Source organism: Microcebus murinus, chromosome 26 (genome assembly GCF_040939455.1).
Source record: "Microcebus murinus isolate Inina chromosome 26, M.murinus_Inina_mat1.0, whole genome shotgun sequence".
NCBI lineage: Eukaryota > Metazoa > Chordata > Mammalia > Primates > Cheirogaleidae > Microcebus > Microcebus murinus.
In genome coordinates this window covers 17770302-17782716 of record NC_134129.1, presented here as the reverse complement: position 1 = coordinate 17782716, position 12415 = coordinate 17770302, and the positions used below count along the sequence as shown (strand labels likewise).

The 12415-nt window shown below is 36.2% G+C and overlaps 1 protein-coding gene across 1 annotated transcript; it reads left to right on the top strand.

The window, feature by feature from the left end:
* The first annotated feature begins 1625 nt into the window (after positions 1 to 1625).
* On the top strand, positions 1626 to 12101 carry NIPAL1 (NIPA like domain containing 1). The gene is made up of 6 exons (XM_075997842.1): positions 1626 to 1701; positions 3182 to 3448; positions 5217 to 5273; positions 6414 to 6504; positions 8154 to 8314; positions 8810 to 12101. Exons 1-6 carry the CDS (start codon positions 1626 to 1628, stop codon positions 9427 to 9429), a joined length of 1272 nt encoding a protein of 423 aa, XP_075853957.1. The 3' UTR covers positions 9430 to 12101.
* Positions 12102 to 12415: the final 314 nt, after the last annotated feature.

Here is a 12415-nt window from a genome sequence, read left to right as displayed (position 1 = left end):
CAACTATCTTTAATTGTACTTTATGTTTTTACTTTTCTGAAATAGAAAGAATACTGGCCCGGGAATTGAGTTAGTTGGCCTTGGTTTTGGTAGTTACGTAACTTAGACCAGTGTCACTTAATATCTTGGCATCAGTTTCTTTAAAATGTCTTCCAGCTATCAGTGCCTGTGAGTTTAAAACTGGTCCATCAGCAATATTTATGAGCCACCAGGGTTGCAAGCAACTTTGGGAACAAAGATACATTATGATCAAACATTAGAATCATTGAGTCAAACTCTCTTATTTTACAGATGAGGAAACTGAAACCAAGAGTGATTACTCAACTTGGCCATGATTATAGATAGTAGTAAGCTTAAGATAGAAAACGGTATATAATCTATAGAATATTTAACTGTTTTTAAATTTTAAAGGTATGTGGGTAAACTATTATACCTGTACATAGAAGAAAAGTATTAAGTTGAACAATATGAAACTACTATTTTTGTAGGGTCAAAAATGTTCAAATATTATCAATTTCATATAGTTCTACATAACATGAGAACATTAGAGGTACTGTTTGTAAGAGCAAAAACACTGCAAATTCCCTAAATGTCCACCAACTATAAAATAGAAAAATTAGTTGTGGAATAGTCATACAGTGGAATTCCATAAAAGAGTAGAAAAAACAAACAAGCCACATGCATCCACACTGACAAATCTCAAAAGCAAGTCACCAAAGAATACATTCTGCATGATCACATTTTTATAAGAGGCAAAACAAAACAAAACAAGACAAAAAAACAAAGCTAAACTTTTAATTAAAGATATAATCATGTAGAGAAAATCATGTTTTTAAATCAAAAGAATGATAAAAAGAAAATCAAGATAGTTATTACCTCTGAAGTGTAATATTTTATTTCTTCAATTAGGTGGTTGACACCTTGGTGTATATTCAATTATTTTTCTTTATAACTGACATGTATGTCCTAAATATTCATTACTCAATATTTAGAACAATTAATAACAACATCAAAGAAGTAATAAATATTCGCTGCTGGCAGGAGTATAAATTGGTACAATCCCTTAAGAGGGCTAGTGGTAGTGTCTGTTAAAATGAAAAATGATGAATAGAATACATTTTTTTATTTCTATGTTGAATAAAGCCTGGATTACACTCCCTGGGTAATTATTCTGTTTACCTGGATCTTGAGAAGCCAAGTCTGATCTGAGCTATCTTTTGATTCTTCTAAAACACTTCAGAGTCCTGCCCACACACCCATCTCCTACACCATCTCTTGCCTTCTCCTCTAGGCCGCTCCATGCCCACTAAGCCGCCATTCCCGCCCTCCCTCCCTCTGTCATATCTACTGTAGGCTCCCTCCCTAACAGGTTCCCAAAACATAAAACAATTTAAGTTCTAAGGTCAGTAACCAGATAAGATTTTTATTATTTTCCTGCTATAAAACTTGCAGCATTCATGCCCACCACTTACAGTGAGAACCTGCAAAATGCAACAGATTATTTGCACTCCCTTTTCACCCTCTGCCCCCACACCCACTAAAATGTCGGAAGCCTTTAGCTATGTCAACAGCTTAGAAGGAATATTGTTTCACTGGAATGAGACCCACCCACGCTGATTTCAGAGATGAAGTTTTGGAATGGTTATGTTAACTACCTAGTAAATGACATGAATGCAGCCATGGAATTCACTGGAAAGTCAGGTCAGATGTTTTCTCAGGAGTGAATGTAATCAAAATTCTTACTAACAGAAATATACACAAGCACTTTCCATTCTTCGGACTTAGATTTGATGAACGACGTTTGGAACAAGATTGCTAAGCACTAGCTTGCTTGAAAATTTGCAGTAGTTCTTACTAAAACAGCCTGCCTGAAAATTCCCCAATATTATAGGAAATCCCTGAAGTAATAGAATTCTCCTTAGAATATTTAGAAGTTTGACTCAAAATTTATTCTGTATCTCTGAAACAAAGTTGGTTCATTTTCAAATTACAGAGATAAATGAAATAGTCATGAAAGCCTTGAATTCAGTTATTTTGTTATTTTCCAGATATGAACTTTGTGGTTGTTTCTTAACTTTATGTGTGGTAAAACTCAGATGGCTTCATAATGCTTTGTCAGGGATGTATAGATCCACTTATGGAAGTTTTGTTGCTAAGACATCATTTAGTCAAACTGCTTTTTGTTCATATGCCTTAAGATTTTTAAAATATAAAACCAATTTTTTAATTGAATTCTCAAATTATATCCGATTAATTTTCCTTTACCCTTTTTTTGTTTAGGGTAATTTGTATTTGTCTTTTTAAAATGGAAAAGATGAGAAGATCTTTGTGACAAGAACATCTTGTCACAATGTCACCTTGTTGGTAGCTTTTCAAGTAGAGAACAGATTATAAAATTTTCTTATATAGTGTAAAATGGTTTCATTTTGTGTTTAGCCTCAAAATTCCAAAGTACTTATAATAATGGGTCTGGTTTAGTGGTTTACACGCTTATATTTGAATCTTATTCTTTAAAGCCTATGGATGTTTAATTCATTTTTCTATCAGATTCTGTTTTATTTAGAAGGTGGATTAAGAGATCTGAAAAATAATTTTCTTTAGGGAAAGTGAGACAGAAAACTAAACCCACTTTAAAAGATATTTTCTGAAATGCAAATTCATATCCCTCCAGTAGGTTGGCTAGGTTTCCCGTACTGTGGTGATTTCTAGACCTACGAGGTTGCTGTGCCCTCTTCCTTACACTCAGGCCTCCTGAACCCTGCTTTCCAGGAGACAGGCTGACAATGTGCAGGAGTAAAGTGGACGTGTGCGACTATGATGAATTGTTGAGCACAATCCAGGTCTAAAGAGTTCCTTGCTGTTCTAGCAGGTTGCTGTTTTGCTGGAACAAAGACCCACGTATTGCCAGGTCTTCCAACTTACAAGAGGAATCCAGGCTTTCATGTGAAATCTCTTCTTTTTAAATGGGGACAACCCGACAATTTAAAATCATTTTTAGGAACCTGTGCAAGCCAAATTGAAAATGTTACAGACCTGTGGACCACCCATTAGGCACTTCTCTGCATACAATAATGAAGTGCTTTAGTACTGTCCACTCAAGGCTCTGTTTCCTGCAGAAAGAGTGTAAGCATGAATACCTCTCTCTTTCATTCTTGACATTTCCCTCTTTCCTTTTTTCCAGGCTGCGTGCTGTCTCTGGTCTGTCCGAACTCCTCCCAGGCATGGTGTGAGATCACAAATGTGTCACAGCTGCTGGCTTCTCCTGTTCTCTACACGGACCCGAATTCCAGCACAACCAACCTGAGCATTTCAGCAAATGTAGAAAACAAATACAGTCTTTATGTGGGCTTGGTACTGGCAGTAAGTTCCAGTATTTTTATTGGCTCCAGCTTCATACTGAAAAAGAAGGGCCTCTTGCAACTGGCCAAAAAGGGCTTTACTAGAGCTGGTAAGTAACACGTGCAACTAGTGAATTCAAGTTTCTAACTGCAGAAGTAATCCTAATGGAAGTCCACAATACTATACTAATAGTAATTTACTGTCTCTATTTTTTTAGCCTCAGTCTCCTTGATGGAGCCAGCTGCATCTCCCACGGTCTCAGACCCCCTGCCTATAATGTCCCCTGCTACCTCTCCAGCTTCCTCTTGTACTTTCCTCCCATTCACCTACTTTTCTCTTATTCCTGGAATAAGAGGCCTAGTTCTTTCCTACCCCAAGGTCTTTTCCCTTTTCCTGGAACTCTCTCCTCCTTGCCTTTCATTCAGCTAACTCATCCTTCTGACTTCAGTTTGAGTATCATCATCCCAGAAAGGCCCATCCTCTCTGGGCAGGTCTCCTGACCCCATCCCCTGTTATTTCCTATCCTTGCACTAACAGTTTTCTTCACTGAATCTAGAATAATTTGTATTTGTACATTTATTATTATATTTACTTGTTGCCAACAGGTTTACTTGTTTATTTAGATAGTAGATTCACAAGAACAAGAACCTTCCCTGGTACAGTGTTTGACACCCAATAAATATTTGTTAAATCAATAAATGGAAAAAAATACAATTAGGCTACCATTTATAGTGACATTTCAGATGCTGTCTGTCTCTCTTTGACTATACTTCATGAACCATGAATTTTCTATTTTTATCAAGTATAATATCATAAGGCCTAAATATTTTTCTAAGGTCCATATAGAAAAATAAGTGACAATGAATAGTGCAGACAAGTTTATAAAAGAGTATTATTGAGGGAAGATTTACATAATATGTAAAAAGTGACTGCAGTCAATGAGAAAAATATTAGTACCCCAACAAAAAATAGGCAAGGCATAGAAACAAAATAAATAAACAAACTCACAAAATAAGAGATGCAAATGGCCAATAAACATATTTAGGTAAATATTATTTTGCTAATACTCAAAGAGATACCAACTATATAATAAGAAGGTCCAGTATTGTAATATGATTCCAATGTAGTTATTTAAAAATTTTGTAAGGAAAAAAATCCTAAATAAACATAGTTAACTGCTTTGTAAAATAATCTTCACAGCTTATGTACCCTATTTAGTTTAATTATAGCAAAATCATCTAAGCAAAATTCAGGAGGTTAAGTATATTAAAATTGATGAGAAAATTCCATTTTCTACAGCAAACGTATAATAATGACTTAAGGTCACATATTACAGTAGTGGGAATATAACTCTTTGAATACCTTAAGAGAGCTTTTTGTCCTTTTCAGTAGACTAAATAGAAACTCAGTTTCATCATGCCAAAGTAGAAGCAGAGTCCATCTGCCTGATACTCTTTATTCTCTGATTGACAAATCCAAAAATCTCAAAATCTCTTATGTCAGCCATCTTCTTCACTTTATGATCCTCATTAGGTACCAATGTAATTTATGATTTATGGTTTTCTGACTTTAATTTTAAGCATGGCTGAAAAAAATGTATTTAGTGTTTATAATAGTCTATTCCATACCTCTGACTGACATAAGCACAGTGAAGCTCATGATTAAATTTCCTACAAATAAAAAAAAAAAATCAAAGATGTACCTGGTGACATAATTAAAAGCTTTAGAAGATCTTTGGAAATGACCAAGTAAAGAAGCTGAAAGACTTTAGATGTGCTGACTTGATTGTTCCAACCATAATCCAGTACCTTTCCTAGAAGTCAATTCTTCAAACATGTTTCCTCCAGTTTAGAACTTAATTTTTTATATTTTCCTAGGACACGGTGGACATTCGTATCTGAAGGAATGGCTCTGGTGGGCAGGATTACTGTCAAGTAAGTTCTTAATACTGAGAATAGCATTTGCTTGGAAATTGATAAATAGATTATGTGGAATTTTTCAAGCATACATTAGAGATTAGCTAAGTGACAGTCAAATAGTACTTTAATCATTAAATCAGTGTTTTCCTAGAAAGATATCTATGATGATAAAAATATAAATAATATAAAGTATTCAAGGAAAGCATAATATTGTAAGAAAACTACCATGGCTCTTTTTTTGAGAGCAGTTTCCAAATTGTTCTGTAAGTTTAGATTTGTTTTATGATGTTTTCATAATGCTGGTGATTCCTGCGGATCTAGGGGGATGTAGCATAGCAGCCAGAGAAAGGGAGAAAATATACTGAAATTCCTTTATCTCCCTACCATAAGCATGCTTGGGGTAGCTTGCCAGTATGAAAATACTACGTTCTGTGGGGTCAGTGTTCAACTGTGATCTGTGAGAATAATTTGGCCCCAGTACAAGAGGGCAGCTCTTGGAAGGACTTCCCTCACTCTAGAAGTTATCTGCATCCACTCTCTCATGGAAGGCTAGAGTTCTTCAGATAAGAAAAAGACCACTTTCACGAGCAGCACATATTATGACTTTAAAACAGCTGCTTGGATCTCCTTAAGCTACTGAAATGCTGTTCCTTGCCTTTAGATCGTCTGCAATTCAGCCTGTAGTAGGCATTTTTGGCTGTCCCCTACCTAACCACCAGATGCTCTATGAAGCATTCTAATTTTACAAGTTGGTTTTGGTTGTTGATGCTAATTTGCAATGCAGTAGGTATTCTTGAGCAAATGGAATAATTCTCTGCTTACCACAAAGCTACCTCTACTAGATTTCATGAGTGTGACCAAATATGTTTTCAGTACTGAAATAACTAAAATCTCTATCGAAAGTCATTTAAAATGTATATTTATCTGTCACCACTGCTTGTATTAGTTAAGTTTGCCTCACCAGGAATTACAGTTTATCTGCATCCCTTAATACCGATTCTCTCCTACCCTCCATAAAATGAGTTACAGCATTCCTTTTAGCTAGATATTTCAGTGTCTCTTGGATAAAAGTCCACTGCTTTGCAGGGGTCATTTGTTTTTCTCTTCTTACAAATAAGTCTAACCTTTATATCAATACCTCTGCTTGCTTTCTAGTGGGGGCAGGAGAGGCTGTGAATTTTGCTGCGTATGCCTTTGCACCTGCTACCTTGGTCACCCCCCTGGGTGCGCTGAGTGTTCTCATAAGGTACGTGTGAGACAACACGCCTAGATTCTGTAGGTATTTTAATACCAAAGTCAACTTAAACCATAAGAAATATACTGTTAAGTATACCTCAAAACAACAACAACAACAAAAATCTAGACCAGCCTGGGCTCTGAGAGGGCCCCAAATCATTTCTGAGACTCCTGAGCAGCTTTGGACAAGTCACTTAACCTCAGTTCCCTCATTTTTAAAAGGGGAAAAATATTTTTTTCTTGTCTAAAAAACAAATCACAAAACTAACTTGAGAAGACTACAAAATAAATAGCTGTAGATATGGGAACTAGATTGTCATTATTATTATTTAGAAAACCTATGGCAAAGTGAGCTTCATTCCCTACTAACATAAATAATTGTGTGTTATGTTTGGGATGATTCAATGACACCTAGCAGATTTTTATCTCTCACCTGAACAAATTGTGTCAACAAACAGAATCCTTTTAATTTATTCTATTGTCATAGTGTTTAATGACCATAGTTATCAGAAGGCTTTAAAAAGCATAGTGCTTAGGTTAAATTTCGACTCTCACTAAAATTCTTACATTGTCTGCTGAATACTTCTGTGTGGAGAGCCTGTAGTTTCTTTTAGTTCTGGAAACAGGAATAACTTTCCTGTTTCATATAATATGGATTTTTTCTGAGTTGGTCTTTATTATGATCCCGAACTAATGTGTTCAATGAGCCCATGAACTCTTTTATGCTAAGCTACCATTTTGGTTTTTTTGTCTTTTTCTTGTCCATTCCTTATCAACCTCTAGTAGAAAGCTTATGATTGGGTCTACTCATTTCTCTTTACTTTCTTTGTAGGATTGTTGTAAGAACAAAATGAGTAATATACAACAAGCACTTAAACACTTGTCTATGCAATGAACAGTGGTAGCAGTATTTTCACTGAGGCTACAGTCCTACAAGCAGCCACACGGGGGCAACTCCAGGAAAGCACTGAGGAACGGATCATAGTCTTGGTGCCATAGATGGGCACAGATACTGTGCTCCTGGGAATACCAGGGCATGAGAGGAAGGAGGCTGGTGTGCAAGGCCAGAGCTGGCCTCCCGGTGGAGCCTCAGGATGGTATACTCTGGGGTCCGTGGCAGTACCAACCTGTAGCTTCCTGAGGCCACAGCAGCCAAAGCATTAGGGACATGGGATAGCTGGAAATATCAGGCCAGGAGCAGGCACTGAGGAAGTATTTCAATATTTCGACAGTCTTTATGGTTGTAATGGTGTGAACTAGCTAAATATTAGCCCTTAGGAGAGAAATTCCTTTTTAGGAATATATCTTTCTTTGAAACTTCCCTGGGCACACATATTCTAAATGCATCACGCCTGTAAGATATAAAAGCTCCTCCATTTTGCTTAGCCATACTGGAGACGGGGAAATTGAAAATGACTTGACAGAGACCTCTTGGAAGGTGATGGGGCGATTAGCTCTTCAGACATAACAGCAACGAAGCAGATTTGAGTGACAGTCAGTTCTGAGTTCCGCACTGATCCGGGTGTTGCAGTGTCCCATAGCATGTTCTAGTCAGCTCGCTGGGACATACAACGTCACATGCCGCAGTGTAGCTTCTGAGCCACCCTGGGGTCAAAAGGTAATTGAACCATAATGATTTTATTTTTTTTCTCCCAACAGTGCAATACTGTCTTCTTATTTTTTAAATGAGCATTTGAACATTCATGGAAAAATTGGCTGCATATTAAGTATATTGGGGTCAACTGTGATGGTCATCCATGCCCCGCAGGAAGAGGAAGTCACTTCTTTGCATGAAATGGAAATGAAATTGAGAGACCCAGGTCTGTGACTCAACTTAAACACTCAAATTCTGTTCTACTTTCCCTCCTCATCAAATGATATTTGTAATAATATTGTAATAGGCTTCCTACAAACCTAGCTGTGGGTCGTGAGACACAGTAAAGTTCGATGGAGTGTTACAAGTCTCCTAAAAAGATCACAGAACTTACTTTTATGTTCATGCTTCCCCTCTACGTAATGAAAGGGAAAGATGGAGATTGTAGAGGGAAAAGACATATTCAAACCCAAGTCTTTGCCTCTGAAAATAAAAAGTTAATCCAATAACATTTGCCCTACCTCATAGTGTTATTGGTGAGATTCAAATGATTGTGAAAGTAAAATATGGAGAACTACACAATAGAATGTTGTTGTTTTTAATTTAATCTCACTTCTATTTCTAAAACACCCATGCTCTTAAACTCATGACTAACAAGATTTCAGAAAGACATGATCCTGTTAGCATTTTCTGAAGTCTGATCCTTTTCTCTTCCTAACAGGATTTATTTCCTTTGCTGTGATCGTAATTGTGATCTCCTTGGTGCTGATTTTGATTGTGGCTCCCAGGAAAGGAAAGACCAATATATTGGTCTACATTTCAATCTGTTCTTTGATTGGAGCATTTTCAGTTTCTTCTGTCAAAGGCCTGGGAATTGCCATTAAGGAACTATTAGAATGGAAGCCAGTTTACAAGCATCCCCTGGTCTTTGTTTTGCTGGCTGTGCTTGTGCTTTCAGTGACTACACAGATTAACTATCTCAACAAGGCACTGGACACCTTCAATACGTCTCTCGTGACTCCCATCTATTACGTGTTCTTCACGTCCATGGTCGTGACCTGCTCCGCCATCTTGTTCCAAGAGTGGTACAGTATGAATGCTGGAGACATCATTGGAACCCTGAGTGGGTTCTTCACTATTATCAGTGGCATCTTCCTTCTACATGCTTTCAAAAATACTGACATTACCTGGAGTGAGCTGACATCCACAGCTAAGAAAGAAGTCCTCTCTCTGAATGGCAATGAGAACAATTATGTTTTACTAGAGAACATGGAGTATTCAACCCCCGGATACAATGATGATGTGACCTTGTTTAGCAGAACTGATGATCAAAGTCTCTAGAAACCCCGAACTTTATCCAATATGAGGCACTCAGAGAGAAGGAATACTTGCTTTTTGGAAGAACTGCTGGGGAAGTTGGGATTTTTAAAGTTCTGGTTAATAATTTAGATGTGAGGCCAAGTAAAAATGCCTTCATGTTGGCCATCAAATTTGAAAATTGAGTTTTGATCCTCCTTTAGAAGACATGTGCTTCTTTTCATTCCTGCAAACTTTGAACCCAAAAAAAGTCAAGGAGTTATGTGTGTCTCAGAATAATCTTTCTTCTGGCCACAGTATATTTGACTCTGCCACATGGCTCTTCATTTCTTTGGTGGCTGTTCTTAGACTCATGGTAATTCATAGACATAGATAAGGTTAACAGTGTTCTGATAAGCAGAGTATTAGTCACCATTCTCTGAGTCATAATTTCAAATTATTATAACTGAGAAGTGAGATCACTGGTGCTTTGTCCTCCCTTCCACAGCTTCCTTCTTTTAAAACTAGCTAGCTAAGGGGTAATGTGTTGAAGAAAAAACAGGCCTGCTTTGGAAATCTATTCCTTAGTGGGCTAGAATACACAAGACACACCTACCCATGAAGAGCTTACGGGTTGCAATTTAGTGACATACCATAGGAGTTTATTACCAACTAAAGAAGGAAGAATGGAGGAAGGAGAAAAATGCTTTGGACCTCGGGTAAAGGAAACATTTATTTTTTCTTTTTCACAAACACACAAATGATTGTGTTCTCAGGTTCCTTTAACTTACACCTGGATGACATAAGACAAAATGGAGTTTCTGGAGAAGTTTAAATGAATTCACCTTTGGAGTTACTTATATTCATATTGTTCCTTTCTTTTACTATTATCCCAAAGGTTATTGTTCTTGTCAATGTAGAGATTTTTATAAAATAATTGCTATATTATTTCAGGATTATGTCGTCTAGTTTAATTTTTCTCAAGTGTTTTAAAGGGAATTTTTAAACCTACTAACGCATAGGTTTTCTACAGACTGGAAATGAGAAAAATCTATGTGAAAAATCTGAATAAAGTCATTATAATTCTCCAAAAAATTGGTATTTTCACCCTTATTAAGAAAATTACTTACTAACCTTTCGTTACCTTTAAAAATAGGTATATCCTACCACAGTGGTAGATTGTCTTTTCCTGTTAAATTTCATCCTATGTTTTTCATACAGTTGTATTGATAAGTGTTTTAGTTGATAGAGAATTAACTTCCTAGAAAACAAAATATTAAGACCAAGGGCTACAATAGGAAAATACCTTTGGCACATTAAAACTTTCATAAAATTTTCCAATCTCATTTCAAATGCATAGCAGGAATGACATTTTTGGTGGTCTTTAATGTTTATGGGCAGATTTCCCATTACTTACTGATTTTAGAGAAATAAATTGGCTATCTTATTTCTAGACTAAATTTATATTTCCAAAACCCAAAAATCCTAACCAAAGAGTTGTCATTTAAAAAAAAAGAAAACTTTCAGGTTGACTTGATATTTTTCTGCTGTAACATCAAATGTTTTTATTTTTGTGTTCTGTTTCTAAGCTAGCTCAAGACTACCCAGGGTAATAACAGTAAACTGTTATTCAGAATTCTATTAAACTGACTTCAGCATTTTCCCAGTTCTACTGAACTATGACTGATGTTCACAGTGACAACCTAAGATGGCTACAAGGCCCTGCAGTCATATGTAGTCTCAGCATATTTTACTGGGTTGGTTTTGTTTTTTAAGGCAGGGTCTCACTCTATCACCCACGCTGGGCAGCATGATTACTGGTCACTACAGCCCAAACTCTTGGGCTCAAGCAATCCTACTGCCTCAGCCTCCCAAAGAACTAGGACTATAGGCACACACCACCATGCCCAGCTAATTGCTTAAAATGTTTTTGTAGCGATGGGGTCTTGCTACATTGCCCAGGCTGGTCTCAAGCTCCTGGCCTCAAGCAGTCCTCCAGCTTCGACCTCCCAAAGTGCTAGGATTATGGGCATGAGCTTCTGTGCACAGCCTAGCATAGATTAGTGTTGAGTGCAATTCAATGCATTCTAAATTTTTCAAAATTAATAATGCATGGGAGAGCCATGGGTTTATACCTCAGGTCTAATACATGTTTGCTTCATTGATTGTTGTTTCACTTCACTTGTATATCAGATATATAAGCTATGAACACAACTTTATAGGAAAACTATCTTCTGAAAAGGTAACGTTTGAAAATTGTAGAAATTCTTTTAATGTTTCCTTTTTAGTATTGAGAACTCTTATTAGTTTCTCTAGAATACTTGGTGCAGAATTAATGTCATTTTTCTCAACATCCAATCTAAGGCCATGGTGGTTTTCTGCTCTAGTGAATTAAAGTTTCAGACATTTCTTAAGTGTCGCCTGTTACAAAGTTTTGCCCTTGGTACATTGTGTCCAGAAGGAATACTGAGAAAGATCTAATGAGTTCTAGTATGTTGATAAACAATAAAATATTTGAAAAATTCTATACATAAAAATCACTGGTGGGCACATGCATTAAAAAAACAAATTGTCATTGCAAATCTAACACTAAAAATTATTGTTCCCAAACAAGAAGGTATTGTCTAAGGAAGAATAAAATGTTGGATCACTATATTCAGACAAGCTATGTTAGTCTTAAGTAGTCACTTATATTTGTGTGTGTGTATATATATATATATATATATATTTATATATATATATGTCTTTTTTTAACACTTTGTCATCACATAGATATCTTAAGATTTATTATGTGAATATCTGCACGCATGTCTTTAAGGGTTACAAAGTTGTGCTTACACAGGACAAATGGGAAGCTTTTCTTCTGTAAAGATATCATTTGATTTTTTGACTTACAATTTTATTCTTAGGTCAATGGTGAATGATTTTATTGTTCAGATTGGAGAATGTTTATAAAACTGTTTAGATTTAGCAGCGTGAAATAAATACCTATTTTTTAAAATATTAAATATAGGGAAAGCACCTTGTATCA